The 27,040-nt window shown below is 48.1% G+C and overlaps 11 protein-coding genes across 11 annotated transcripts; 5 read left to right on the plus strand and 6 right to left on the minus strand.

Annotated features, from left to right (window-relative positions):
- Positions 1-327: 327 nt before the first annotated feature.
- HD556DRAFT_1007638 (uncharacterized protein) lies at positions 328-2,034 on the minus strand. Its single transcript, XM_041295858.1, has 6 exons — positions 2,010-2,034; positions 1,618-1,951; positions 1,506-1,557; positions 900-1,452; positions 690-847; positions 328-618 (listed from the first exon to the last, which is right to left on the minus strand). The coding sequence occupies exons 2-5, from the start codon at positions 1,744-1,746 to the stop codon at positions 712-714; spliced, it is 870 nt and encodes a 289-aa protein (XP_041154220.1). The 5' UTR covers positions 1,747-1,951; positions 2,010-2,034; the 3' UTR covers positions 328-618; positions 690-711.
- Positions 1,912-2,432, plus strand: HD556DRAFT_1434595 (uncharacterized protein; the record flags this gene model as incomplete). Its single annotated transcript, XM_041305345.1, has 5 exons — positions 1,912-1,917; positions 1,974-1,995; positions 2,048-2,088; positions 2,145-2,225; positions 2,277-2,432. 5 exons carry the CDS (start codon positions 1,912-1,914, stop codon positions 2,430-2,432), a joined length of 306 nt encoding a protein of 101 aa, XP_041154221.1.
- Positions 2,433-5,775: 3,343 nt separating this feature from the next.
- On the plus strand, positions 5,776-6,033 carry HD556DRAFT_1247754 (uncharacterized protein; the record flags this gene model as incomplete). Its single annotated transcript, XM_041298723.1, has 1 exon — positions 5,776-6,033. A coding segment is annotated over one exon (258 nt), but the record flags the coding sequence as incomplete, so codon positions are not given.
- A 733-nt stretch (positions 6,034-6,766) lies between these two features.
- HD556DRAFT_1412593 (ubiquitin-conjugating enzyme/RWD-like protein) lies at positions 6,767-8,072 on the plus strand. Its single transcript, XM_041304211.1, has 6 exons — positions 6,767-6,861; positions 7,044-7,096; positions 7,163-7,258; positions 7,323-7,506; positions 7,561-7,687; positions 7,738-8,072. Exons 2-6 carry the CDS (start codon positions 7,073-7,075, stop codon positions 7,748-7,750), a joined length of 444 nt encoding a protein of 147 aa, XP_041154223.1. The 5' UTR covers positions 6,767-6,861; positions 7,044-7,072; the 3' UTR covers positions 7,751-8,072.
- Positions 8,073-8,344: 272 nt separating this feature from the next.
- On the plus strand, positions 8,345-9,775 carry HD556DRAFT_1412601 (uncharacterized protein). Its single transcript, XM_041304212.1, has 4 exons — positions 8,345-8,475; positions 8,563-9,304; positions 9,367-9,430; positions 9,492-9,775. The coding sequence occupies exons 2-4, from the start codon at positions 8,808-8,810 to the stop codon at positions 9,645-9,647; spliced, it is 717 nt and encodes a 238-aa protein (XP_041154224.1). The 5' UTR covers positions 8,345-8,475; positions 8,563-8,807; the 3' UTR covers positions 9,648-9,775.
- Positions 9,776-10,647: 872 nt separating this feature from the next.
- HD556DRAFT_1412612 (nuclear protein 96-domain-containing protein) lies at positions 10,648-13,874 on the minus strand. Its single transcript, XM_041304213.1, has 7 exons — positions 13,250-13,874; positions 12,985-13,193; positions 11,687-12,922; positions 11,518-11,635; positions 11,268-11,468; positions 10,957-11,202; positions 10,648-10,896 (listed from the first exon to the last, which is right to left on the minus strand). The coding sequence occupies exons 1-7, from the start codon at positions 13,820-13,822 to the stop codon at positions 10,792-10,794; spliced, it is 2,688 nt and encodes an 895-aa protein (XP_041154225.1). The 5' UTR covers positions 13,823-13,874; the 3' UTR covers positions 10,648-10,791.
- Positions 13,856-15,115, minus strand: HD556DRAFT_1412614 (N-acetylglucosaminylphosphatidylinositoldeacety la se). The gene is made up of 3 exons (XM_041304214.1): positions 14,712-15,115; positions 14,570-14,660; positions 13,856-14,509 (listed from the first exon to the last, which is right to left on the minus strand). The coding sequence occupies exons 1-3, from the start codon at positions 15,038-15,040 to the stop codon at positions 14,123-14,125; spliced, it is 807 nt and encodes a 268-aa protein (XP_041154226.1). The 5' UTR covers positions 15,041-15,115; the 3' UTR covers positions 13,856-14,122.
- Positions 15,116-15,800: 685 nt separating this feature from the next.
- Positions 15,801-18,102, minus strand: HD556DRAFT_1247693 (uncharacterized protein; the record flags this gene model as incomplete). Its single annotated transcript, XM_041298717.1, has 11 exons — positions 15,801-16,299; positions 16,349-16,440; positions 16,501-16,683; positions 16,734-16,978; positions 17,029-17,049; positions 17,164-17,274; positions 17,323-17,407; positions 17,511-17,539; positions 17,594-17,882; positions 17,931-18,003; positions 18,062-18,102. Coding segments are annotated over 11 exons (1,668 nt in total), but the record flags the coding sequence as incomplete, so codon positions are not given.
- Positions 18,103-20,100: 1,998 nt separating this feature from the next.
- HD556DRAFT_1449323 (uncharacterized protein) lies at positions 20,101-20,714 on the plus strand (the record flags this gene model as incomplete). Its single annotated transcript, XM_041307580.1, has 2 exons — positions 20,101-20,483; positions 20,534-20,714. 2 exons carry the CDS (start codon positions 20,101-20,103, stop codon positions 20,712-20,714), a joined length of 564 nt encoding a protein of 187 aa, XP_041154228.1.
- A 1,073-nt stretch (positions 20,715-21,787) lies between these two features.
- Positions 21,788-23,093, minus strand: HD556DRAFT_1007987 (uncharacterized protein). Its single transcript, XM_041295859.1, has 3 exons — positions 22,650-23,093; positions 22,157-22,602; positions 21,788-22,103 (listed from the first exon to the last, which is right to left on the minus strand). The coding sequence occupies exons 1-3, from the start codon at positions 22,865-22,867 to the stop codon at positions 22,090-22,092; spliced, it is 678 nt and encodes a 225-aa protein (XP_041154229.1). The 5' UTR covers positions 22,868-23,093; the 3' UTR covers positions 21,788-22,089.
- Positions 23,094-24,865: 1,772 nt separating this feature from the next.
- HD556DRAFT_1008472 (caspase domain-containing protein) lies at positions 24,866-26,348 on the minus strand. The gene is made up of 12 exons (XM_041295861.1): positions 26,115-26,348; positions 25,958-26,046; positions 25,839-25,899; positions 25,715-25,777; positions 25,629-25,666; positions 25,524-25,574; positions 25,430-25,466; positions 25,286-25,372; positions 25,210-25,236; positions 25,115-25,147; positions 24,930-25,053; positions 24,866-24,880 (listed from the first exon to the last, which is right to left on the minus strand). Exons 1-11 carry the CDS (start codon positions 26,245-26,247, stop codon positions 24,953-24,955), a joined length of 720 nt encoding a protein of 239 aa, XP_041154230.1. The 5' UTR covers positions 26,248-26,348; the 3' UTR covers positions 24,866-24,880; positions 24,930-24,952.
- Between the last annotated feature and the right edge of the window lie 692 nt (positions 26,349-27,040).

Raw genomic sequence — 27,040 nt, forward strand, 5'->3', positions numbered from 1 at the left:
GTGGAGCAATGAATGAGATGATGGTAGGGAAGAAGATACCGTAGTCAGGGGTTTGGAGTGGCTAGTAAGCATCAAAAGCCTAGAGCCATACATGGAAAGTTGCCTCATGATCGTCTCGGACTGGTCACGAGTCTACATCACGAGCCTTGGCGCGGCTGGATTATATAATCACGACATCATGGATTTGTCACTCAGCGTAATGACATCACCATTATCCCGTAATCACTGACACGCTATGTATCCGCAGCACGGAAATTTATACACATGAACATATGTATCAAATCATGATGAGCATACATCTGTGAACACAGGTATAATATGCAGGTTGGCGGCTTTAAATCATCCTGGGCGCGACTCGGACATGAACGTACTTACGCAGCGCGCTGAAGCTGCGGGCGGGCAGACTTTTGAAAGGCAATCACTATCATACGGGCGGGAAGTTCACGTTCTACAAGTCCATGGAACACAATTATTCTTGTTCAACGGCCTACAAGGGCGAAGCCAGAACAGCACTCCGGAGGAATATTCATAGATATTGTTGAGACAAATCAATAGGTCACGGAAAATTACCTTTTCTGGTAATTTGTTGGCATGTTTCCATCGATGCGTGAATTCCAGCTAGCATTTATGGTAAGCCGCGACAGAGGCGAATCATGAAGACAAGTGTGCAATGTGGAAGCCCAACTAACTTTTCGAGAGATGCTCATTACTCTACGTGCCCGCCATTCCGACAACGCCTACATGATCACGGATTTTCGCGATTTCACTGGCTGTCAGCCCTCCCTTGCTTGCCCGGAGGAAGTCCTCAAAAGCGATGAGTGCATCACTATCGTTACTGAATTCCGTTCTGATCGTATATGTTTAGGTACGAACTGCGCATAACACAATCATTTACTCACCTCAAGTAAGAGTACAGGCGATCCCAAAATGGTGGCTCGGAGATAACAGTCTGATAACTTGACCGCGCTGCGCGCGATATTGAAGCGGTGGGTAACAGTGACGTGTCAAGAGTCAGATCAATGTCGTGAGGTTTGACCTCGGGCTCGAGAGACACGATTGATGGTGATGGCGACAATACGATGGAGGGCGTGCGTGTATGCTTATGACCTGTTGCCAGTTTCGGTTGCGGTGTCTGTATTTCGGGAAGATTGGAATATTTCATCTTTACTGGTGAAGTGTTGGACGGGGATGGAGATTTAGTAGGATCCCACTCAAACCCGGGTTTAAGCATTAAATTTATAGTGTCTCCTTCTTTCACACCGTATTCCTTAAGGAGCTTTGCGTCAGCAAGTGCCTTTCCTTTGAGTAAAAGCCGCTGTGCTTCTGCGGGCGGTGCGTTCGGTTGAGAAGCAAGCAAGGCTTTAACTTCGGATATAGTATCTGTTGGCTGCACAGCAAGCGTGAACGACTGCGGAGGCTTTGTTGACTTGAACGTAATACTGATTGATGCGGCTAGCGATCTCTGGTGAGGTGACCATCAGTGATAACGTGGAGATGACATCTACCTGGCGGTGCAGAAGGTTCTCCTTTACGTTCTGGAACAGGGGGGAGCTCAACCTGAAACCAATTTCGCGTAAGAACATGCCATGAAACACGATCCTCGAGTCCAACACGCACTGGTAAGATAGGGACTTTCTTTAGTGAATTCTGTGGAGGTTGATTGTAGTCGTCACTGTACACGATGGGCTGGGCTCCAATGACTTTTACAAAGTTCCTGACAAAGACAAGTTCTGCTTGATCAGCCATTTCTCTTGGCGTTGTTGTATGGATTGAGACAAAGAGGGTGTTTCAGTACGGAGTGTGGCGGTGCAATAATGAAGGTTTGTGACTTCTGTCACGTCTTCATATTAGTGCTTGTGACCGTGACCCGGGATCCATTCGCGTCACGCTCGTTTCTCCTCCCCAAGTTCGATGGCGGTATGTGTCTGTCTGGTAATGACAAGCTTTTTCACTAACGTTTTATTTGCACACAGTCAGGTTTCAGTTACACTGGAGGTGCGACTATTTACTCCTGGTCATGTTCAATGCTGAATAATGTCGTGTCTAGGCCGCTCGCGGTGTTTTGCCTACTGGCAAGAATTCTCGAAAGTAATAACCGAGAATACCCGTTCTAGAAATTGACTTCTTACAGTTGATGTTCACAGTGCTATGCTGAAGCTGACGTGCCTAGTCAATGCCGTCTGCAGGCGGATGATTACCTAGAGTGCCTTCACCACACGAAAGAGGTGAGTATTCCTGCTATCTGCCGTATTTAAATTCATGTCCTATTTGTGCAGATTGCGCACGCTAAGGCTGTGAAGGCCGAATTTATTAAACAAGCAGAGCACCATGCCAAAGAAGGCCGTAAAGTGGCTGATGTTCTCGCAGACGGCGTGATTGTAGGAGTGGGGCTGATACAAAGAGACCAAGGTGGGGAAGGCAAGCACAAGTAGTGTATTGAAATACCCTTGGTCGCTGGTTCGACTTGCACAGCACTGTTGCATCCTTGCGCATTTTTAGCTGCCTTGCGGCTGTCTGACGGAGCCTTAAGCCGATCAGTTACTGTAATCCGAATGGAAATCACGTTTTCGGAGGTCCTTCTTGCGGCTGACTGTAGTAATTGTAAAATTCCAAACAACGTGTTTCTTGCATGTTATCTGCATTTTGTGAGCTCGCCATCGAGCTTGTGCATCCTTCACTGTAGCGGACTTTAAACGAACCCATGAGATCGACTCTCAGAACGTTTCTTAGTTCGATACATCTTGGTTTCCGACCATCAAACAATTCATCTACCCCTCAGGCCACCGACCGTACCATGGTCGCTCAAGGTGTTGGTTCTATCAGTTCTCCCATCGTCATCTCAGACGATGAGGACGAAGCTATGATAGACCTCCAGCTGCGAGTTGATTCGGATTCTGTTGACAGTGAACAGAATGATCAGCTGCGCACTCCACCAGATGGTAATTCAGAGGAGTTTTCCACGGCGAGCAAGGGTTACGCTATGGCCCTGCACATGGGCTATTGCCCAGGCCGCGGTCTAGGACGCGGCCTCGACGGTAAGTGCCGCTGTAGCGCGTGTCCTCCACTCACCCAGATGGTCTTCGCTCTAGGTCGAGTGGAGCCTGTGTGCCTTGAGGTTGCTCAGAAACGCAAACGGGTGGACAGCGGTATTGGGTTTCAGCGATCCCAGCTTTACGCAACTGGCTGGTCACCGAGGAAAGGTGATGGTAAGCTAAACAAGAAACGGAGAAAGGAACAGCATACGTTTGGAGCTCCTCAGCGAGGTTTTAGGTCCCAGCAAAATTGCCCATTGCAACCCAAATCGCTCGCTGCTCCGACTGGCCCCGCGAATATCAGCCAAGGGCCTTGGGCAGCGCTCGCCTCAAGTAGGAGAGGCAAAGAACGGGAACGCCTTACCGCCCCATCGCCTCCGAAGCCATCACCAAGCCCGGTGCGGGTGCCTTCACTTCCTCAAGGTCCTAGGTCAAATATTCCATATAGTCCTCCATTGCCTGCTGCGCCTCCCCCTAAAGGACCTCGTAGCTGGCTCGCCTCTCAAGCTCAAGCTCGGTCCCCGACACTGGCTCCTAAAACTCCACCCATTGCACCACGGTCTCCGCCGACTGCACCACGTGCCATGCAGCAGCAGCAACTTACAAGCAATGGATATGCTGGGCCTTCCGCTATTGCATCTCCTATACCGCAGCCTGGGTATCCTCAGATACAAACACAGCCAGTTAACAGTTACCCTGACGGGCAGACCACAGCCATACTGCCTGCCCCACAATCTGCGTTTCCGCAAATGCAGCAACAACAACCGCAAGGCGCCATATACAACCCTGCATTTCCAGGCGCGCCGGTTTCATATTATACTGGGGCAGAACCATCCGAGCCGTGGCACACGCAGTATGGGATGGTGACTGTTGCACCACCTCCACCCACCTATTTCATAGCATATCCTGACTATTCGAACCCGGGAGCATATACATACGTACCCGTCCCGACTCCTCCTGCTGGATATGCACCAGCATCAGCACCTGCTTCTGCCGACCCATACGCTGCGGCAGCTGGAAGTGCTACAGGTCCGACATCGTCCAGTGGGCTTGCTCCTGTGGTTACTGATGTATCCACGACTACTGCTGGTAGCAGCCAGTCCAACGGATATCAAGCTATATTGGCCACCGATCCTGACCACGACCATGATCGCTCGGACACTTCAACGCCTGAACCGCCTTCCTCTAGGAAGTTGCTCGCAGAGCGGATGCGGAAGCCCAAGCTCCTCCATATCGGACATGCACCGGAGGCAGACCCAAACAGTAAGACAGGGACGTATGCGAAGCACCTCGCCTCGCAGCCGAACCCTTCATGTACACTCGTGCTAGACAGCATCCCAACGCGCTTCCGTAACCCGTCGTGGGTGCACAAGTGGGCGGTGAATGCAGGGGAAGCAGAGCCCGTGTGCGTCGATGTGGATACGAAGAATGGGAAGTCACTAGTGGAATTTGTGGATTCTGCGTCTGCACGGAAGGCATTTCAGAGTAAGCAGCTGAAGGGGAAGGGGAAACATGCGATTCGGGCATGGTGGTATAGGGTTACGGGGGTGGGCTCTAACGCTGGCGTTGGCGAGATCGAGGAGGGCGAAGTGGAGGATGGAAGCAGAAAGATAAACGAGCCGATTGTTCAGTTGAGCAAGAAGCAAAAGAAGAAGCTGCAGCGGAAGCAGCTGGTTGAGCCGAATCCTCAGGCAGGTTCGAGTGGCGTACAAGTTGCAGCGAGTGAAGATACCATTGTCGACGAACAAGGGCGCGTACCATCCACTGAGCGGGAAGAGGCATCCATCGATGTACCAGCCCCTCGTGGACGTCGGCTCTCGCTCGATGATTTTTCCGTGTGTTTTGAGGTGTCTAGTGGCTCGCAGGATGGTGTTGGGTTTGGTCATTTTATTCAAGGGGGTGATGACGAGGATCATTTGTCCATTGCATCTTCACGGCCACACTCCACTCAGCTCGTCATATCTCACGACGACCGAGGGGAAGATGTGGAAATGTCCTCGCCAATAGTGACGAGCGGCATGCCCGGCGATTTGCTATCGGCAAGTGAAATCTGTGGAGAAAAAAGTGCAAAGGTGGACCCTCCTAGGTCTACGGATGTGGACTTGGATTGTGCTGTGGCTCTTATTTCAGCGGACAATGGTCCACTTCCTGCGTTGAATTCGGAGGCCGCACAACACGACGGAAAACCTGCAGAAGTTTTAACGAACTCCTCGTCAATATCTTTCGACCAGCAACCCATCTATTCCAATTCCACTTTACATTCTAACCTATCATCGTCTCTCTTGTCTACAGAAACACCTGCAGACGAATCAGCAGAACATTCGCACTCAGCCAAGGTCATTTCACTCGCACCCCAAAAGGAGTTCGAAGAAAATATTGAATCTAGTGCATTCACACAAAATATAGAAAATTTCAACATGGTCAATTCTCTCGCATGTACTTCCACCGACTCCTGTTTCCCCTCACGACTACCAGTACCCTTGCCAAACGAACCGTCGGCACACGAACCATCGGCGGACAAGATCGCATATGAAATGAACTTGCGAAGGCTCGTTCATGAAAGTAAGCAGAACAAGGCGAATGCTCGTGGCGCAACTACCTCTCCCATGTCTACTGGTCCTGCAACACTCCCCCCTGCGCCATCTGCTGTCAACGGTGAAGTTTCCATTGCGCAACCCAGTTCCACCGTCTCGTCAGCAACGTTTGTTCTGCCTTTTTTTAAGAATTTTATCGACACTGATTTTTGAGTAGGAACCTGGAAGAACTTGCTGTCACGTTTATTTCTGAGACAATAGAAAGCATCAAACCGACGCCGCTCAAACCCGCGGCGCCCTTGAATACACGACAGGAGATGTTTCAGAAGCAGCAGAAGCTTGAACAGTACATTACACGAAGCAAGGAGCTTATTGCGGAGCTCAGCCAGGCGCAGAGCAAGGAAGAGAAAGAAAATATCATGTGCGCTGTTCGTGAGTGGAGCAGGTATGTGAAGTTTGAACATTAGGGACAATGTCGAGCTGAGCTGCGATGCAGATTGATGGAGATGGATTCGGTGGGTGTGCCGAGTAAGACTCCGGCTGTGACGACTAGATTTTCTTGGCCTTCGTGCGAGGAGACGGTGTTGGTCATCAGTGATGATGAAGACGAGGAGTGATGAGATTGTGGGGGATTGGTAAGTATGTTAGCTTTTCCATTTGTTCAGGCGTTATCACAGGGGACTTGGATACATTGTATATTTAATAACATCAAGCGATCTTGAAATTGTATTTAAAATATCAAATTGAGGCCAGTTGGGTGTTATCTGGTCGAGTACCTGGTCTGTGAGTCAGGGTTGAGGGTAGTGAGCGCCCATTTCAAATTTACTCGACCGCTGACCGCTGTCGAGGCAGCATAGAACGTTGCCCGAGGTCTGAAAGCACCGGCAGCTGAGCTGGAGTCAGAATGCAGTCAGGGAGTTGGACGCTCTGGGGCCACCTCGCTGGAGTAGTTGACTGTATATAGCCTACACAGCAACTACCTATGACTCTATTAATATTCACATGCTCACTTTGTAGGTCTTTTCCCGCTCCAGATCGACTGTGTCTGGCATACTCGTTGGATTAACACGACAATAACGGAACTTGGGGCCCGGCCGGGGGTTTAATCCGTTAAACGGTTATCATAGAATTGTGCCAGAGACTCGGAGATTCCAGGTTCTCGAAAGATACGCGCTGCTTTTGTCAGCGACCGGACCAAACAGGATACAAACATCATAAATAGCCACAATCTCTTGGTCTTGTTACTTGCCCTTTACCACCACCGCATTCCCGCTCATCGTCATACAAACTCATCTGTAAGTCCTCTCCTAGTTTTCACGGGCAATTCATCTTTCTCACTATTCATGCCCTGTTCATACTCATTCTCTTGATATCGTTGCCAATCTTCCCGCGTCTATACCCATGCTCTAATCATATCCTCTGATCGTGTGCGATTCTGGTCGATCTCTCGGCGATTCGTTCTGGCTTGTTGCTGCAGTTTCGAATCTTGTATAACAACTCGCTGCCATGGCCTTGAAGCGCATCAACAAGGTCCGTGTGTTGCTACTTGTGTCCCTGTGGCGATGCTCGCGCTCAATTCTGACATGTGGCGCACAGGAATTGATTGACCTCGGACGTGACCCACCCTCATCCTGCAGCGCAGGTCCTGTAGGCGACAACATGTTCTCATGGCAAGCAACAATCATGGGCCCTGTATGACATCTTACTCTTAATCTCGGTATTATTGCTGATCTAGCGCTCGTGGCATTTGTGATAGACCGACTCACCGTACTCGGGCGGGGTCTTCTTCCTAACAATTACGTTCCCAACCGATTACCCCTTCAAGCCACCCAAAGTCAGCTTTAGGACGAAGATCTATCACCCTAACATCAATGCCAATGGATCCATTTGTCTGGATATTTTGAGGGATCAGTGGTCGCCAGCGTTGACTATATCAAAAGGTATGCAAGTATGCTATATCCTCATTATTGTGGCCTATATCGTGCTTCATGCAGTGTTACTTTCGATTTGTTCGATGCTGACGGATCCCAATCCCGATGATCCTCTGGTGCACGATATCGCCCATCTGTATAAGACTGATCGTACCCGCTACGAAGCAACAGCTCGGGAGTGGACAAGGAAGTATGTATCAACAATATTCAATATGATCTCATCTCATCTATTTATTGCAGGTATGCCACGTAGTACAGTGTCCATTTACTTCTCTAAGCGGTACACATGAGTTGTATTGGTCGGCTGTATGAAAGTGCATCAACATCCGTTGTACATCATTGCATGTCTATGTTTTTAGTATCCCCCCTTTCGCTTGTTTGTATCAAATGAACGATGAATCGTCCAGGAATCCGTCTCAGTCTGATACTGCTCTGCATGTTCATGTCAAGTTGTTCTTCCGCCCTCGAGTTGACTGCGGTTTACTGCATGCAAGTTATTTTCACCAGTTATCATAAGAGCCGTCATTGTCGTGAGACTCGTGGCGTGGTGCTCAGCTTGGCAATTTGTTGAGCTGCACTGGCCATTAATAAGTCCAACTTTAAAATTAAATTGTTGTCTTGCAACGGCTTCAAGGGTACCAACAGTGGTCAGTGAGGAATGTCATTATTAACGACCTCCTTCAAACTCTGATTGCGAATGGTTAGTAGGACATCATCACTATGGACGGGAGTAGCGCTGAACGTTCCGAGTCAACGTTCAACGTTGCAACTACCAACTTGAAACGCTTCTGGATGAGACGTGTTTGGGAATGTTGTTGTAGTCTTAATATTGATAATGTTTTGATGCCTTCCCGACGAGGTACGGATGCTATTTCTCAAACTTCCAACTACACGCGGATATTTAAAACGCTTGCTACAGGGCAGCCGACTTTGAGTCGCAAGAATATATTGTCCGTTAACTACGGTGTGCGCGCCTAGGTGAGTCGGCGTGCCTTGACCTTACTACGTCCAGCACTGCATATCATGCAACTCCCGACCAATGATGACAGTATGTACTGCATATAGCGCCTCAATGCTCGGCACCTCTGCACATGCACATCCTTCGTAGCCATGTCAGATGTCACCGCGGTGTGCCATAACTGACTTGTGGTCACACCAGGCAGGTTGTGGAATTTTCTCTCCCAGATTTGCATAGTATGCTGACACACTTCTACCTTGGCATTATTTTCCATGTGACATTCCATTCTGTTGCTGGTCCACCAGTGCGTTCAGTTGTGTAATGCGAATTAGTACATTGCAGTGAGTGTGTCATGCCCCTCTCATGCATCGCATTCATGCGTTGGATCGTATATCAAGAATGGAGCTGCTTCAAGCTGTCAACACACAAGTTCTTCATTCACTCAACCGTTTCCCTGTTCACGTCTGCAGCCATGTACGGAAGCAACCCATTCACAGCGCAAGATGCATGGAACGCAGGAAACGGTCAGTCGACCTGGGATTCCAGCGTCCCCCCGCCGTCCATCTTCGGCGCCCTCCCCTACCCCTCTGTACCATCAACGCTTCCGGGCGCGATTACACTCAAGTTCACATCGTTGAGCCCTACAATCTTGAACTGCATGGTGGTCGGACCGCGCAATGAGACGTATTTCCGTGTCGTAACAGACGGGGGCGGCCACACCATGCTGAAGGATGCACAGGGCTCGAATATCGCGCTGTTGGAGTGGCGGGACCACCCCACAGTCGAGGTGCGTTCTCTGGTCGCAAAACAGCCCATGGGCCACTGGCTTAGACTCTCGACGGACAGGAGGTGCGTTTAATTTAATTTAATTTTTGAATGCAGGGGTTCCTTATTCATGTAAAATCCGGTAGTAATCGATTCATGGTCCACAACGGCGTTGGCTACTCCTGGAGACCACATGACAGATTTCTGCAGGTACGTTGGATATTATCCACCGCGCAACCATAGCTGATCCGGGTGCTATGCTGCCGACTAGCTATCTATTCCGGGCTCGTATGACGTACTCGCCCGAGTATCGAAGATACACGATGTTGTGACACTTGAATTGACGCCCCATGCGATACAGCTTGGGCTCTTGGAGCTTGGCGTGCTGGCCACAATTCTATTGCAGTGCGGGAAGAACATAGACTGAAACGGTGTTTTAGACTGCATGGCACATGGACAAACATAGATGTCGTATAGATGGCTGGTATTTATTATTTAGAGCATCCATAAATTAATGTTTATTCCTATTGAATCGACTTGCACTGGTGACCAGCTCAATTGTAGTCGGAATCGATTTAGTACTGAGGTGTGACAGCTCCTATATGAAACAGAATCATACGACTCCTCCCGGTACTCCAGAAGGGGGTTCAGCGCAGTAGTCATTCCGCGCAGCTCCTTCCGGTGCACGGCGAACCTCTCCGTCATCGCGTTATTGGCCGTGACCTAGCCCACCAATAGCGTAGATGGCCAAATATAAAATTCAAAATTCAGTAATCTGATAATAGCATCACCACAAACAAACAGTTAGAGCAAGCAATTGTGGTATTTAGCACTGGTTAATACTTGTTTCAAGATCCGAGTGAGTGCCTTGTGGTCATTCAAATTGACCGTGACCACGGAGCCCTGCTATGAGACTCGGAGGCACTCCTACACCCTCGTGCATGTCAAGTGGAGGCCGCAAGACTACCGACACTGCTTTGTATGATTTCAAAGACAAAGGGACTGAATTACGAAACCCGCATTTGAAAGCTCTGTGAAGTTTCGGAACTAACTTGTATGAACAGATTAAATTCGACACGTCATGCGTATTGCGATCCGGCTGGGGCCATTCATAGGCGTGTAACGGCACAAACTAGGCTGGTAGAAGGTTAGCCAGAGTAGAGTGGCCACTGGTACGCGCAAGTCGTGACTCCGAACCTTTTGGAAGTTGTTCCCGGCTCAGTTCGCATATGATCGGATAGAGATTGAGTTTATGGCGATACTATTTTTCAGGGACATTAAGTATTTGATTCACCTGATACGTAAGTCCGTATCATGGTGAGTCTCTATGGCTAGGGACAGCATTATTTAACGGAAGAGACGGACTCCGAAGTCAACCCAAAACAGGTCCTTAAGCGCGCTCTTTCAGTGAACGAAATTCAAACAGATTTGAACCAGAATCACACGAATATTATGAACGAGCAGGTCCCCACTTCAATCAATGCATAGATACAATACGGGAAGGAAAGGTATTCACAACAGTTAAATACAACGATAAACTGCGAAAAAGCAGTCTTTCGGCAAAACAGGAATCACGAGGCCTGAATTGACCTCATATATTTTTCATAGAATGTTGTTTGTATGTGGCGTAGCTTGGTTGCCTCGTCGATTGCGGTCAACTTTATTTGTGACTGCGACTGCGACAAGGATCGATGTTCAGCTTCCTAGTCAGCAGAACAAAAAAAGAAGAGACACACCAGTGCCAAGGGTCTCACTATATCAAGCACGGCTGTCAGGCCAGAAATCATCTCGGCTAGTGCAACTTTGTGTCGTGGGTCGGATGGATTGGACAACACATCGGGCAAAACGTTGATAAGGCGGGGCACAGTACGGGTAAAATTATCCAACTCCTGCTCCTCAACTGTGTCTGGCACTGCTGACTCTGTCAGCGAAGCGTGCAGCTCGGGAATGCGTGTCATGGCATGAGCATAGTCCATATAGACCTAGTCAGGCAACAAGTTTCCAAGTTTCAGATAAATGGGTCGAGCGGAAAACGACATGACGTTACCTTGCCCCGAGTATGCCATCCATCGACAGTCTGATTGGCAATTCTTTCAAATAATGATACAAGCAGATCAAGATCTTGTCGAATGACTGCTTCAGGTGCAAGCTCAACAACAGCAAGGTCATGAGCCTGCTGATACAATCCTGCATTCAAGTACAATTGGTAGGCTTCGAAAACTTTGCCTTCATAAATAGCATACACAGCCTACGCGAAAGGGTGAGTGCTTGAGTAAGGAGAAGAATAAAATGCTGACCCTTGCTTCATTCACCCAAGCCACAGGGATCTTGAGGCTTCCAAGAATGCCGCTACACATCCACTCGTCCAGTTTGTCGGCAGAGCGGTGAAGCAGGTCTTTTATCGCCTTTTCACGACTGCCATCACCGTGAGTAGCCAAGACATACAGATTGACAACGTGTTCTCACCCTGCAGATCCTTCAATGTGTAAAAGTACAAAAACAGCCTCCTGGAGCATGCCAAGCTGCTCCAGTTGATGTGCATAGCTGCTCGCAAGCAGGTCAGCACTTGGACTATGGCCTTCATGTTGATCTTGTTCATTATCATCATCCATGGCGTCCTTGCGATTTCCCGGATCTGCACGATCGGCGAAATCACGGATACGCATACACCGTGATAAGATGATATACAAATGCCACGAGAGTGAGTAATCGCCTGGTGAAGGCCCGAATGAGAGTGGGGAGAGGGCCTGTGATAATGAGCATGCAGGATCTGCATGTAGGCGAATTAAAGAAAAGAGAGCGTCGGAAGGCGATGGGGTAGGAACATTGAATGGCAACGGTTCTGATGAGTGCTCGAGGTATGATGGGAGTGGAGGGGCGACACGGGAAGGCGATTCTTGTCGTGAACGGTTGTAGGACTCGAAGACCTGTGATATTGGTGCGTCCATCGGCTCAGAGAACCACATATGTAAACCGAATGTGCGCTTCCAGTCCAGACCCTTGATAGGGTCAACGTCCGGACAATGCTCTAGACTACTGGCTTTTGAGCCTTCCACAACATCTAGTATTCCAGCGAGTAAGGCGTAAATTTTGCGTGTGCTCTCCCCGATGTGCACGTCTATCCGCTGTTCCCGCCAAAGCTGAATTTGTTCCATCAAGTCCTCCCTGAACTCGAAGTCGCCCGAAGCCTGTGATATCAGAGTTGCAAGTTTGATGTAGCCGTTGTCCATGGCTGCTTCGCAAGCCTTTTCTACTTGGTTGCCTGTAAGGAGAGTGTAAATGCATGCAGCAGAGTCGCCAGAGGAATGTTTCTTGAGATCAGCATCTACGAGATAGCCGATAGCTTCCTCAAGCCAATCTGACAGTGCAGCCTTCCGGCGCACTGCAGATATCCGATTGCGCACGTCAACAGTCATTTCCGGTGCGAGGTGTAAATCGATGCTGTCAAATAACGCGCGACCAAGTCGGAAAAGAGACTGTTCATCGGAGTGGTCGGAGGAAGGATACAGGGACACAAAAGAAGAAAAATCAAGTTCGGCCGTTGGATCGGCGAATGGGATTCCACTTTCGTCTTTAACAATTGGTGTTTTGCTCAAGTGGTGTTGCAGCAGACGTGAAAGTCGAATGTTGGCCTCTTTATGAGAACGTGCGAAGAGCGGTATGATTGTCTTCGTGATAACTGAAGAATTCGCAGAAGTGTCACTGTCATAATACACCGTCCACAGCTGAACATTATTATTGCAAGAAGATGTACGAAAGCTTACATTTGACTCGACGGAGCAGAGAGTCGCCCAAGGTGGACTAAAGTACCACCTGGTCCCCAGCCTACACGGAAGGATCGACCAAACGCCAAACCAGCATCTACCAGACCATCTTCACAGCCTGCCACAGCAGAGGCCGAAATTTCCACTCGAGCATATTTTCTAGACGGTCGGTAAGCTGGTGGTTCTATGTCATGCGCAAATGATGCCCTCTGGAAAACATGGAATTAATTTAAAGACTTGGGCTGAGACAAGGTACACGACAGACCTCCTGTGAGTCCATCCGCAGCCCATCTCCGATGGAGTCGCGACTATGTTTTCGCCTGACTGTAAGCGGCAACTTGAATTGAGGTCGCGTTGCACGGTTCATAGCTTTAATTGCCACGGCCTCCTCAGGGATTCGAAATAGCGAAGTCTGCATGACGTGCATCTTCTGCGCATCCACACCGACTTGTCTAGCCCATGGTATCACCGAAGCATCTTCCCGTTGAGCCGACACATCCACATCGGATTCACTGGACGAAGCAGAGCGCGAACTTGTACTCTCCGACCCGTCCTCAGTTTCATCATCGGAATCCGCCGTCAAAACGTGATTGCGCGTCGGTCTTGAGCGAGCGGGGGCTAGGTCGTCCTCCTGCATGTCCGACGAGCTATCTTCTTCGGAGGTTTCTTCGTCTGATTCTTGGTCAACTCCTATGTCCTCATCTGAACCAGCTTTGGTATTGTGGTTTTCCAATAGTTTGGGTGGCGACCGCACCGGGGACTTCTTGAAGTCCTGAACCATATGTACATCGTGTTCATCATCGCTACTGTCACTGACGGCGGCACTGAAACGTGTCATAGTGCACTCGACTCTGGCGGCCCAGGCGTTTGGCAACTCAACAAGGCAAACCGAAAATCTGAAATGCAACAAACAAGAACAAATTGAGAAAGCATAGTGAGTTATATGATCATGATAGTAATAGCAGGACTGTGGATAGCTTTTTCTATCCGACGTAAGTATTTTCAAACACGATATCTTCAGTACGTTTGTAGCCCAGCATGATGTATTTTGAACTCTGGCCTACTTGTCTTCTAGATTACTCTGACCTAGACCCTGCAGCTGGTATGGTAGTATTAAGTAGATCTTGCCCTACGCATTCTAAGACTTGAACTCGACCCATTCGTTGACCCACATATACCTCGAAAACGTCATGTACAAGTAGCGAAACCACACCATCTGTGAGTCATGCGCTAGAATGGCCCGTGCAGTTGTGAGGTAGTCCGAAATCCCTGAAATAAAGACGGGAAGTGAATCCACCGTAGGCTCAAAGGCTAAAAAAGTCTGAGAGACGATGCCAAGGCGAGCAAGAATTGCAGACGGCAGCCCGGCATATTTTGGAAGGACCGGCACTGTGACCAAACTGAAGAGACGTGGCACAGATATATGTGAGGAAGATGACAGAGATTTGATGAGGTATGATACACCCAATGGGAGCGAAAAGTGATTGGGATGCAAAGATATGCCCTTGATGTCAAAAGTCAAGACCTACCATGAAATAACGATTAGTAGCACGTTACACCAATGGAAGTGGATTTGGTCTCTAACAGAAGTGATGTGGTGCTCGATCACGAATGGTCGAAGGACTTGAGCAATAATCTCTGCATCCCACTGCTGCGTTATGTTATCCTGCAACTGTCTAACGCAACTCGTCAAACCCTTATGAACTGTATGTAACGGGATGACGCACGGGTGTTCAATAATCCAACGGTTATCCTTCTCAACTCCGAGGATGTCTAAGCTGCGCACAAGCTCCCCCTTTCGTTGTTCCCCGATGCCATCAGCGTTTCCGCTGGATAAGCATAAGGAGAAGATTTCAGGACTTAAGCTACTTCGCCGAAGCGCCAGAATTGTTGGCGCAAAGAAAAAGCATTCGTCGTCAGGATGAGCAGTTAATAGGAGGACGCGTGGGGGCGACACAGTCTGTTCCAATAGCGCATCTGTGTTAAATTCAAACGGCTTGTAAAGGACAGAAAGCAGCAGTGCCACAACTGCCAGGATGAAAGGAAAGAACATCATCCAGGGTTGGATCAGTCACGGCGACCTCCGAGAAACTTCATACCAAGTATGTATACACACATCGCTCTGGGCAAGCCCTACCGAGGTCACGTGAACTCAGATTCGCGCCCTCCCTGTGCGGTAAAATGAGACGACTTAACAATAATATAACACGCCGTACTTATTTATCTTTCCTTGCCCCCCTTGCATGCTCTCTTGGCTTCCGAATGCCGCACTTACAGAAAACTTACAAAAGCACCAGGCCCTTTCACTCAGGCCCAACAACTCCACGTTACCACCATGTTGTTCTCGACATGGCACAAGAGTCTTAGTTTGGCCAACTTTTGCCAACGAGTCGCAAACCCACGATCAACACTTCCAACATGACTCACCATAACCGGCGTCCTCGTAACAACGGGCTCGGGCAACTCTGCCTACCCCCCACCCTCAGCGCCCCCCCTCTACTACTCCTGTAGGTTGTCACTGCGGCGAGAGCATGTACTAGGATGCCATGGTCAGACGGGAGGTCCAGAAGACAGTGGGCAAGTATTGGGTAGTAAGTATAAACTGAATTCATTCATGCCTTTCCCGTCATCGAGGCCAGTTGAACCGCCAAAACTGGATTGAACAACAAAAAAAAAACATTGATTAAGTGTTGGTCCGGACTCCCAGCGTTATTTCGAGGAAATTATGGCGCCATAAGCCAAGTCTAAGTATAATATCAACGCGACGTGACATGGGTAACGTGAAAAGTATCTCTAAATGACGCATCCTGTCCATTTCAAATATATCCCATATAGCCCACTCCCACCTCTGATACCGGAGTACGGCTCGTGCCATTTGCTTCCCCTGATTCAGGTCTCTGGGTCACGGTGATCTTGGGCGGATTCTGCTGGCTCACTGTCGCGCGCCTAAACGAGATGAGCGGTACGGATATCCGAGTCCCCTCTCGGGTATGAGGTGGTGGTCCGCTGCGTGCACTGCGAACAGAGGCCACTGAAACTCTTTTATTTGCGGTAGCAAACCAGCCGCGCAGACGAGAAGCAAGACTGGGACGCTTATTATCCGGGCGCTTGTTGGTATCTTCGCTAGTCACCTTGCTGACCACTTCCGGCTGGTCTGACTCCCACCACCATGGCGCACGTTTATCAGATGCCACGGATATGCACCAGACGACGAGCCCGCAGACAGTAAATAGTACGGCACCGACGATAGACCTAGAAACTGCGTCTCCGGGTTTACACCATTCGTAGGAGAATGCCGCAATGAAGAAGAGCATGCTGGGTTCAAGCTCAGCTGGCGATCGTCTAGAAGGGATAAATAACTCACCTCCACATGAGTAATGCGTAAGGGAGACTGTAGATCATCGCCAACTTTTCCAGGCCGTGTTTTCCGTCATTCATCCGTTGCAAAAATCTTGACTAATGATGTATAAGGCCCAATGAATGAATTCACAAAGTGCGCAAATGACAGTTACTTACAGCCTCAGAGCCACGATCCCTGCCAGTGAGGTCCAGAGTGATGAACGTCAGACCCAGGGAAATAGAGCCGAAACTAAGAACCAGCGACATGTAACTAGCTATTTGCGTCGGTGAACGCCCGGCACCTGAGTCAACTGATTGGATTGCCAGAAAACCAACATTGGCACCAAGGAGCACTGTACCCTAGAAAAATCCTCTTCAAAATGATACCGCGAGAGCGAAATTTGACTCACAAGAAGGTTTAGGTTCTGGAGTTGCCCATTCAGCTTCGTGATGAATATCTTCCACTCTGAGGTACTTGCGAGATCGTCTACAAAGCTGGTGTGCAGGGACCTTACGTGAGCAACCGGGGCCATGCATAGGAGTGGAGCAAATATAGTCATGTAAATCGATGGCTTATAGCTCCAGCCGCGCACTGTCTGGTCGACACTTAACCGAGCACATGGTTGACCGTGGAAGTTCAGGTACTGGTTGCGACCTGAGGAAAATAGTGAGAGCTTGCGATACTAGCTTGGTTGAGAGGCTCACAGAAGGTGTGCATAAGTCGCCCTGTTCGTCTGATCAACGGCATTATCGAAGATGGGTATATCGCGCTCACCTATGATGACCACTACATGAACTCTGTCGCCAGATGAGTTCACTGGGGATCCAAATTACCACAACGAACAAGAAGCATAGGCGTGGCATTACCCTTTATCCACTTCACAATTTCAAAGTACTGCTTGAGTTCATCGGCGCTTAACGCTGCTGCAGATCGTGTGGTTGTGAGGTGATCTGAGGATGTATTCAGATGATGAGCTACGTCTGTGGCCAAATGCTAACCGCAAGTGGCATGGAGCATAAGTTCCTTTAGCTCGTCCAATATATCGTGCACAACTGGGCAAAGGTTGGGAAACAATTCCCAGTGCTTCCTGTGGAATGGTGTTCGTTAAGTTTTGGAAATCTAGACTAATGAAGGTTGTCAGCAAGAACCATAAAATAACATCTGTGACGTACTTTGGTAGTGACACACACCAGTATTGAGCTTGAACTGCCAGTCCTACAAAATTTCCATACTATAACATCAAAATATTCGCCCACAAAATGCACTTACGTTTGTGAGATAAAGCAGTAACCCCCCGACATTCCCCTAGCATATCCTCTGCATCATATTCATCTAGCCAGAACAGACATCTCTCTGGAGGGTTGACGAAGTAGTAGCAGCATATGATATCCGCACAACCTGCTTTCTTCGGCTCAAGCACTAGTTCTACATCGTCGTAGTCAACGTCAATCTTCTTGGTGTCAATGGCGATGCGGAGTTCTCCGTGAAGATAATTTGAGAAGTAGGTGATGTCGTGCAATACCTCCTGTGAACAGACATCTGACTCCGTATATGTTCTCTGGGGTCGATTTGTAACTATAACACAGCGGGAAAAATCACCACTCACTGTCTGTGCATGTAGGAAGTAGCGGGCACCTTCCGGGTGTACATGCGCCGTCCAGCCTTCGGGAAGGTTTCCGCTAAAACCACGACGAGAATATTAGTCGTAATTGGCAATACAAAATTGTGAACTTTTACTCGTGACTGGGGTATTCGACTTGGTAAGCCTTGATCTTGTAGTCAGATATTGAAGGATCGCTAACTCAATTTCAGTATCCGCGTCGTGATATTCGTAAGAATGCGTACATCATAGCAAATTCTCGGGAATGTCGATCAAAACGCTTGACTCCATTCGCTGACATTGGAGCAAAACGTGGTCCAGTAGTGTCCCTCGAATGCGCATGGCCTGAAGATGAAGCGCGCGGAGCAAAAGGAACCTGTGAGCCATCAGCATCCGACGCCACAGCCGCGGCGAGGGTAGCGGAAGATGGGCCACACATATTCGATGAGCTTTCGTAGAGGCTCGGAGTGGGGGAGCGAGGGCGTGGGGCTTGTCCATCATGTTTTCGATATGAATTTCGACCAAGAGACACATTTGACTGGGCGCTGCCTGGTCGGCTTATGGGTTCACGGTCTGGAGAGTTTGGCACTGCCAATGTATGCCGACGGGGGCTCAGATAATTCCGTATGGTGAGTGATGGGCCCTCCGAGCTACCACCGAAAGTAGCTGCACGAGAAAGTGTAGGTCGGTGAACGAAATCATCTGGTGAAATAGGCGTCCGCTGGCTTGGTGAAATCTGGGAAAGTTCTGGGTAGCCACTCAGAAAACTCTTATTAAACCTGGTGTTCACAGAAATGGGAGGACGAGTTGTGGCCGTAGCAGAAGTGGGAGTAGGTGGTGTGCGGTCGGGGAAGGACTCCCTTATTTCTGGCGGACCCGGCACCGTCAAACGTTCAGGACTGGACATGACTTCATGGGATGTATGTTGCCTGGTTGGGCGACGGGGTATTACAATACGCGTAGGTGGGTCATAGGGAGTGTCTGATGGGGAACATGGTTCACTTGGTCTGCTATCTGGACTCGAGCTCGGCGGCAGTTGACTAGCACAAATGTATTCGCCAATTGGCTGCAGAGAGCGAACTTCGTATGTCGTTGGCAATGCCTTTTCTTCATCTTGAACCCGTGATGAGTGACGAAAGCGTCGAGTAAGGTTAAAGAGGAGCTCGATTACGCGGTTCAGAAATCGGTGAACGTGTGTAAAGGATGAATATTGTTGGAAATAGCGTTGTATACGCATAATGACAAGAGAAAGCATTGGGTGCGGCTCAGCACGTAACATCTGTTAGTAGATAGAGGAAAGCAAAAGGCCTAGTGCGTACATGAGGAAAAACCAGGGATACGTAGGTAATGCTACGAACTCCGCGCTATATCATTTCAGAAAGGTGCATGTTTTCCACGAGGTAATTCAACAAGCGGATGTTAGCCAACAATCACGAGCGCACCCCTAGAAAGGGGGGGAGGGACTCTGTGACAGCGAAGCAAGTGTGAGTGCGGAAATTGATATGATATCGTTATGAGAAGTCAAAATGAGAGTACTATCACTCTGTTCTGATTCAAGAGGTAAAGGTAGGGTTATCTACCATACCCTGAAAGTTGAATGTCAGGAGTGGGAGGCTAAAACCGCAACCTGTCCCCACATATCAATCGCCGGGCGGGGCCTGTAATAGGGTTCCCAAGGCAGTTTATGTGGGCACACGTGCAAACAATGCGCAAGACTTCGACTTCCTCGAAACGTCGGAAAGGGCGTGGATCGATGGCTCGCAGCACTCATCGAAAACCAAGTACTGCCATCGCTTCAGTGGAATTGCCTAATGCAATCCGATCACAGACGCATGTAGTCGACAAGGATCTAGAGTCAATCGCCTGCGCCTTGATAATGGTGCGAGGTAAGTCCGATCAACCACAACCAACGCTAAGAAACCACACCGTTTGGTTGCCAGCCACTACGCTCTGTTTCTCCATAAGCTGATCCAACATCACCTTTGGAGCAGGAAAGGATTGCACCAACGAAGTGCATATCATGATGCTGTATGCAGTATGGATGAAAGTTTGACTCAGTGCGAGTTTGATGCCAATATTGGTCTTTCGAGATCGGAAAATGCCGCATTCACTTACATAAAACTTGTTCCTTCGCTCCTGAGCCCAGTGAGGCCTCAGTACCAGTCCGCAACCCACCATGACCAACAAGGATTTCAGATACCCGTCACCTTCCGACTCGCACGACTACGTATATGATTTTTCAGACCATATTCGCCGTAAACACGGCGAACTAAATGAGGGCCTTGAAGCTGGTCATCGGATACGACTTCCTATACCAGATATCCGGTTCGAACAGACATACCTTAGCCGCGTGCAGACGTGCCTTCATGTGGAAGAAATAGCGGGAAGAGGAGGCGGTGTCGACCCTCCATCATCCACTGACGACTCATTCACCGCTGCTACACACGTTATACCAGTCATCACTTCATCACAGCAAATCACACGCGTTGACTGGGGAAAACTAGCTTGGATCACGGTTCGTGATCAGGTAATTATGCCGCTGTTGCAAGGGATGCTTTGGTGTGTTATATTTACTGCAATAAACCGGGACTTGATGGTTTCTATTGTAGGGGCGTCATTGGAACATACTACCGCCCCTTTGTTGGCGTTATGAAGGACAGTCTTCGTAGTAAACCCGCTTCACCCCTCCCAGTGGAAGGCGAAGGCGTGGGATTGTTAAGGAGCTGGGCAAAGAAGTTGGGTCTCGGGCAACTTACAATTGGACCTGTTAGCACGACGTCAAGGTTGTAGTCTTCATGCATCTGGCGAATCATGATCATGACCGGTTGACCTTCCATCAATCATCAATGTTTGCATACTGTCCGAATCATACAATATGCTACCTACAGAAGGAAAGATGCATATGGCCCACGAAAGGACTCGATCTGATGCAGACAAAAAGTTTCCATACTGACAGTATATTTCCTTACAGAATCACTCCAGACTTAGTAGTCCGTCGGTGTTCAGTACTTCGAGTACCCGTCTCATAGGATGGTGTTAGAGCGTAGGTTAATGAAGACCTCATTCATGGGGTCTTGTTACACGTCAACATCATCAATTGATCCGATCACCTTCTAGGTCGAGGGAACCACGAAACACGTCCGCGGACAGGTTTGTAATGCCAAATCGACATCAAAGTTTTTAGAGTACACAACACCACCTTCACGGTACTGTACAGCCAGCAAGGCACGACGAGTAGGACATGATCCGTCCTTCCAACAATGAAAGTGATAATTTCGGTTCACAATTGCATATCATGTGTATCGGTCACAAGGACAACACATCTGTTCCTTCTACACCGGAACGAACCACTGATTCCCCTTGAAGTTAGTTATCTCTTTCATTCTAAGAAGAAGGCTGGTTCAGGACTGGGGCAGAAGTCCTGGGACCAGGATTGACGTCGATCAACCATCAACGGATCATTGCGAATCACAGAAGTCAAGCATAGTATAATTGAGCGTATCTGCGACGGGTACGCATCGTAATCAACCTGAAATGACCGCAAAGGCTTTACAAGCACCATGAGTTCGATGCCTGTGTTGGATATTCGCGGGCTTCCTGCTGCGCCCTATATTCATTCCAGGGAAAACTATTAACCCTGATGATGTTGCGCTCATCCGTGGCTTGCTCGTGGCTCCCTTACTGTGTCAAGAAAGAAGAAGGTTGTAATGCCATGCGTCCTTGATGCGTAGTGAGCATGTATGAGTGTCACAAATATAAACAAGGCATCACATACCAATTTGCTCACGGTGCAAACAATTGAAGCAAGATGAAAATGCACTATTGTGAGCTGCTCTCAGCGATCGCCTGACACGAACTGGGAGGTCTGTTGGACGGCACCGCTTCAAACGGAGGCAATTTGGAAGCAAGCGAAGAACCGACAGCCACCATCGCAAGTGAAAGGTTTACATAAAAGGAGGCCGAGGTTCTCAAACGAGGCAGCATTCTCGGAAGATTGCACCACGACATATATCTTCCAAAAACCCGATTGGACCATCTACCTCCGTTCACCTTGCGGTTTGATTTTGACGGCTTTTGAGATGACGTTAAAGGGAATATTGCATTAAATGGCAGTACGACCGGGGTTCTATCGACGGTAGAATGAATGTTGTGTTCTAAGATGTTTTCATGAGAAGAACCCTGAAATCTTGTCAGTTGTCGTGAATTGCTACGGTTTCTCAGGAAGTACTCACAATATTGAGCAGTGTATTTGACAGTAATATTTCCTGCTTCACACTGTGCGGGTGGCTGACCTCCGTCGGTATCCACCCTGAAAACCAAGCTAGCTAATTCTCCCTCGACAGCTTCTACCATTAAGTCATCGATATCGCTCGAGTTCGAGCTAGGCAGATCGCCAACTTTAGCACCAATGACATAGGCATTAGGATCTCCAGCTGTCGCCCCCGATGATGTGAAGTCCCACTTTGGAGACAAACCGGTTCCCACAGGGTTGGGAACATAATATTGTTGTCCAAGCACGGCAGAATTGTGCGTGAGCCCCAGGATGGTGACGATTTGCTGGACTGTTACACCGGTAGTAGCATACCACACATTAAAAGCAACGGTTGGAGCGCTCTCAAAAGAAGAAGTGCCATATAAGCATGAGCTATCGAAAATTTCTCCGTAAGCCCCAACAAGTCTGTATGGTATTAGCAATGGTATTGAAGGAACGAGACTTGAACTCACGTGTATGTGGATAGGGTAGTATTACAAGTGTAGTTTTGAGTCCCGACGCCAATACCAATATAGCTCGGCGCGTATGTAGGCGCAATGAGCTGCGTTTGATTAGCAGGCACATTGAGTCTTGCACCGGACAGGTCACAGCCCGCGCTATGATGCTTCTCAGCGCGTAATGCATCCGCATATCCTAGGATCACAAGAGCGAGGATGTTGAATGTCAGCATTTCTGGAAATTGTGTGATGAACTGAGTATAATTGTTGGATATATGTGTACTTGGCTCTTGGTAGCCCGAAAGCTCAAGGCCTGCTGATGGAGGAGATTCAAAGGGAGGAAAAGGTGTACGCAATTCGAAACGCTTTGAGCATCATTGATAAGTCGACAGCTGGCTACCGCAGTCGGTCCAAGCAGATAATATTATCCCCTAGAAGCGACGGTCTATTCGTAACTGCACACCGCTATTTCGTGAATTACATAAATATTACGAATAGTCACAAACAGTCACATTTGCCGAATTCACAGTCCGCTCGGCAGACGTCAACCGTTGTCAACATCAAGTCATTAAGATGGTATTGAGCAATTGTAAACTATCAGTATGTATTAAAAATTATGTATAACAATAAATCCCAATGATCGATGCTGAGTATATAATAGTACTGAGGGAATGTGGAAGTGAGGATGTGGTGCAGCAATGTTGAGGCCAGTGTAAGATGGATGCATGAGATATGGTGGCAGTAAGTGATAAGAAATGGAAGGGGCAGATTCAGAGATTCTGTGGGCGGCTCGAACTGTTTCATTTGTTCCCAACTTAAATGCCTTGGCTGATTAGCGCAATCCGGATTCGCCGCAAGATGCTCCTTGATTTGTGTAGTCAGTTCAATGACTGTCCAATCTGGGGGTGAAAGAGCGCCAGCGATAGTGACGAGGTCGTCATTGTGTTCCTGCAAGAGTTTGTCATGCAACCTGTAGAATGAAACTAGTAGTGCAGGGACTCTAAAACATGTTCCCTTACATCATGATTGTGTGCCTGTGCAGCCCGTGAAATATTCTTGTGTGCGCCATTTGCAAGTCATCGGGGAGGAGTGTCCTTAACTCATGTTCGGGGTCACTAGTAGACGCCGTCAGCTTGCCTCGTTGAAGTTTCATATGTCGACGAAACCAAACTCGCGAATTGCATAACAGCCTGGCAGGCCCACTCATCAAATTCAATGTCCGACGTCGGCATTGGCGGCAGGTGACATCGATCCGTGACTTTTCGCTGCTGTCACGCCGAAAATACGATCTCCACCATTTCTCAACCGAATTGCTTCGTTTCACTTGGAATATGATAGTAGAATACATAGGAATGTTCTCAGTGAAATAGCTAAGCAATTGGTGCAAAATCGAGTGCTGTAGACAAAAACCACGAGAGAGCAGACGGTCATGATAGACCGTAACCTACTAGTACGGTTCCGCCTGAGAAATTGACCTAATTAATGATGTTAATGATGGCATAAGGATATCAACTGATAATCAACAGCAGGGAATGCAAATACAACATAAGTTGGTAACTATGCAGAAGAGATCAGAAATTCTCAGAAGATGGTATCAACAACCTGATCCATATCCTGCATACCAGTGTTAGTTAATAGGTACGAAGTAAGATATTTTAGGAAGAACCAACCAATGGGTAATGGCTGGCGTACTGTTGTTGGGCTAGTCAGACAACGACAATAACAAAAGTAACAAAAAAGCTACCCCTGGATTCTGCCATTTGGTTCTCACTTTTGAGGTGCAGCGAGCTTTCTGACAACTCATGTACTCATCCAAGTCGTGGATGACTACCTCTGTGTGGCGTCGGAGGATTGGCATTGTCTTCTCTCGCATCCTATCGTCGACATCGGTAGCGCGACGGTCGGCAATCCTGAGCTGCAGCTGCCGTTTCTCGTTCAATTTATCCACACGACCTCTTATGTATTTGTCAGGAAGAATCAGATAAAAAAAATGGAAGCCTAACTTGATGTGTGTTAGCAAGGTGAACAGTGATGGTTTGGTATCTTGTGCTGTGTTCCAATGTATGTGTTCATGTTTGAATATGATATTTCGAATTATACTTACATACGCATTCAATAAAAAACTGCAAGGAGCATGTTAGGAAAACTGATCGAAAATGATGTGGAACTCGCACCTTAGTCACAGTGCCATGAGTCTCATTGTCATCATACGCATATTCATTATCACGACACGCAGACAATGAGACCTAGTGACGTTGCTGGTAAGTAAATCAACCAGGACCAAATTATACGCACTACATGAGCTGCTTTCTGCTCTTCTACTGCCATTTTATGACAGTCACCCGTACACTTGAACCAAGAGACTGGGGACAAAACCCGACGGAGAGGTGAGTTTTCAAAAAACATGCGAGGAAGCCAGCTGTTGGGAGATTGAGGTCGCATAAGGATGCTGTTTAACGTCAGCGAAGGATTTCCCGCACGACCACGCGATAGAGGTTGTTGGTTGTTGGCTGCTGATCGATGGACATACAAAACGAGTCAGACATTTCGAGAAAAGAAAGTGTGAAGTGCTTACGAAGTGTCCTTGGTCTTGACACGAAATCTTGTCCCTAGGTCAATATACGAGAGTTTTGCACAAAAATTTAACATACCCAACAAGAAGCGTCCCGTTAATGACTTTCGTCGAGTTCTCATAACGTCTCCAGACAATAACTTATTGCATTTGTAGTGTTCCAGGTCTTTTGGACGCTGATTAGATCGGGTATTAGCTGAGTTGTGGGATCACTAGCACTAACCCAAAATCGTCTCAGAGTGGCAAGAGTCAAACAGTGCCTGTCCCCCAAAAGAAAATGAGCTCGTGTTGTACGGCGCCTTGGAACATTCACTTACGAAAAGTTTACTGCCTTGAGGTAAAGGGTCTACCAGTACCTTTCTTAATTTCTGTGAACGCATGACCAGTCAAAAATCAAGAAACAACGTATGATGGAATCGTACGTTATCAACTATGTAGTGGCCAGTGTACGCATATATGACTGGTAAATGTGATCAGATGCGAAGAGCGAATATGCAATCAAGTATACCTTCGTCCTTTCCATCAGTTTCCGTATGGTGCTTGCAAGTTACTTGGTTTCCGTGACCGGAATCTTGTTCATTCCAACGTGTCATTCTGATTCTTTGCAAACTGATGAGACATCTTTCACTTACAATAGAAGAAAAATTGGTCATTTGAGGTTGCATTTGCAACCATTTTAGTGATTTGCTTGAGCTGCCAAACAGCAATTCAGTCAGTCACTTTGGCACGCTTTAGTCATTAAGTGCCTTACTATGTTGCTCCGTGATGGCCAGAGATGTTCTGGGTACTCCGTATCATGCTTCATCAAGACAACATTTGCTTCGGGGTAATCGAACTTATCTGTGAACAGCGTAATGAAGATCCAGATTCAGAAGAATGATCCGGGCCCAAGAGATTATACAACTCACCGATAAGGAGGCATTTGAGCGATTCGGCGTCCTCGTGTGCATGTTGCAAAGGCTTAGGGAAGCCTTTTTTACTCACAGATCGGACTGCAATGAGGAGGGCCTTCTTATTTCCAACATTGGTAGAGTTTGCCATATAAGCAGCAGATAGAGGATGAACCTAAGGTTTCCAAAAGGCAAGTGATATGTTTGAAAGTGATATGAGGTGACCGTAACGGGATAGACGATCGGCAGTTGCGGTCTATGGAAATGTAAGTTGATCGACTGTTGAGTGTTCCGACTGAGTTTTCTTTAACTTGCTTGACTCCAACCGATAATTGAAAACGAGGTGATGGAGCGATGGGGTCGAAGAGGGATAAGAACTCCTGTGACATAGTATTTAAGATAATACCCACGAGTGAGAGATCGATGATCAGAGTCAGGTGCTCAGGCTGTTCGTTCGTAGAAAAGTTCTAGGAAATTCACAGCTTTACACAGGCTTACACGGAACAGCATTGACTTCGAGTCAGATCGGGAGGCGGTGGACAAGCTTCTGTCAGAACATCGATTTATTACGATTTTGCGAATGCCAAGAGGAGGTAAATGTTATAGTAGATGAGTTTCAGCGTACCCAACCTAGCAGAGCAGAACGTTACTGAACAGTTCAACTCGACAGGTGCGTTGAACGTGACTTTCCCGGCACTTTCCGGACAACCAAGACTTTGACACTGGAGGAACACTTCCGCAAAAAAAAAGTAAAGCGTGCCCACTCATCGATCGCGTGATCTTTAACGACAGTGTGAAACCAGCCCCGAGTTATGAATATTATGATTATCGACGGAAAATAGATGAGTGATAAAGTAGATAAGTAAATAAACTGTAAAACGTTCAACTTGAATCAGGTTCTTCGGAGGTAGGGTACTGACATTTGCCTTTCTTGAAGGCTAACG

This window comes from Suillus plorans (genome assembly GCF_016647745.1).
Source record: "Suillus plorans strain S12 chromosome Unknown HD556scaffold_87, whole genome shotgun sequence".
NCBI lineage: Eukaryota > Fungi > Basidiomycota > Agaricomycetes > Boletales > Suillaceae > Suillus > Suillus plorans.

Bases quoted from the DNA above. Each gene is read 5' to 3' on its own strand.
- HD556DRAFT_1007638 (XM_041295858.1), bottom strand. From the start codon at position 1,746: ATGGCTGATCAAGCAGAACTTGTCTTTGTCAGGAACTTTGTAAAAGTC. The intron at 1,558-1,617 runs GTGCGTGTTGGA...AATTGGTTTCAG, and splicing joins AGAAAGTCCCTATCTTACCA to GTTGAGCTCCCCCCTGTTCC. The intron at 1,453-1,505 runs GTAGATGTCATC...AGAGATCGCTAG, and splicing joins AGAACCTTCTGCACCGCCAG to CCGCATCAATCAGTATTACG.
- HD556DRAFT_1412593 (XM_041304211.1), top strand. From the start codon at position 7,073: ATGGCCTTGAAGCGCATCAACAAG. The intron at 7,259-7,322 runs GTATGACATCTT...CATTTGTGATAG, and splicing joins AAGCAACAATCATGGGCCCT to ACCGACTCACCGTACTCGGG. The intron at 7,507-7,560 runs GTATGCAAGTAT...TGCTTCATGCAG, and splicing joins AGCGTTGACTATATCAAAAG to TGTTACTTTCGATTTGTTCG.
- HD556DRAFT_1412601 (XM_041304212.1), top strand. From the start codon at position 8,808: ATGCCCCTCTCATGCATCGCATTCATGCGTTGGATCGTATATCAAGAA. The intron at 9,305-9,366 runs GTGCGTTTAATT...AAAATCCGGTAG, and splicing joins AGACTCTCGACGGACAGGAG to TAATCGATTCATGGTCCACA. The intron at 9,431-9,491 runs GTACGTTGGATA...GCTGCCGACTAG, and splicing joins CACATGACAGATTTCTGCAG to CTATCTATTCCGGGCTCGTA.
- HD556DRAFT_1412612 (XM_041304213.1), bottom strand. From the start codon at position 13,822: ATGACACGTTTCAGTGCCGCCGTCAGTGACAGTAGCGATGATGAACAC. The intron at 11,636-11,686 runs GTGAGAACACGT...CGGTGATGGCAG, and splicing joins CACATTGAAGGATCTGCAGG to TCGTGAAAAGGCGATAAAAG. The intron at 11,469-11,517 runs GTCAGCATTTTA...CCTTTCGCGTAG, and splicing joins CTTGGGTGAATGAAGCAAGG to GCTGTGTATGCTATTTATGA.
- HD556DRAFT_1412614 (XM_041304214.1), bottom strand. From the start codon at position 15,040: ATGATGTTCTTTCCTTTCATCCTGGCAGTTGTGGCACTGCTGCTTTCT. The intron at 14,661-14,711 runs GTGCGTCATCCC...GAGTTGCGTTAG, and splicing joins CGTTGGATTATTGAACACCC to ACAGTTGCAGGATAACATAA. The intron at 14,510-14,569 runs GTTAGAGACCAA...ATTTCATGGTAG, and splicing joins TCGAGCACCACATCACTTCT to GTCTTGACTTTTGACATCAA.
- HD556DRAFT_1007987 (XM_041295859.1), bottom strand. From the start codon at position 22,867: ATGCTGACATTCAACATCCTCGCTCTTGTGATCCTAGGATATGCGGAT. The intron at 22,603-22,649 runs GTGAGTTCAAGT...AATACCATACAG, and splicing joins ACTACCCTATCCACATACAC to ACTTGTTGGGGCTTACGGAG.
- HD556DRAFT_1008472 (XM_041295861.1), bottom strand. From the start codon at position 26,247: ATGGCAAACTCTACCAATGTTGGAAATAAGAAGGCCCTCCTCATTGCA. The intron at 25,778-25,838 runs GTAAGTGAAAGA...GGAATGAACAAG, and splicing joins TGACCAATTTTTCTTCTATT to ATTCCGGTCACGGAAACCAA. The intron at 25,054-25,114 runs GTGCGGGAAATC...ATCTCCCAACAG, and splicing joins ACAACCTCTATCGCGTGGTC to CTGGCTTCCTCGCATGTTTT.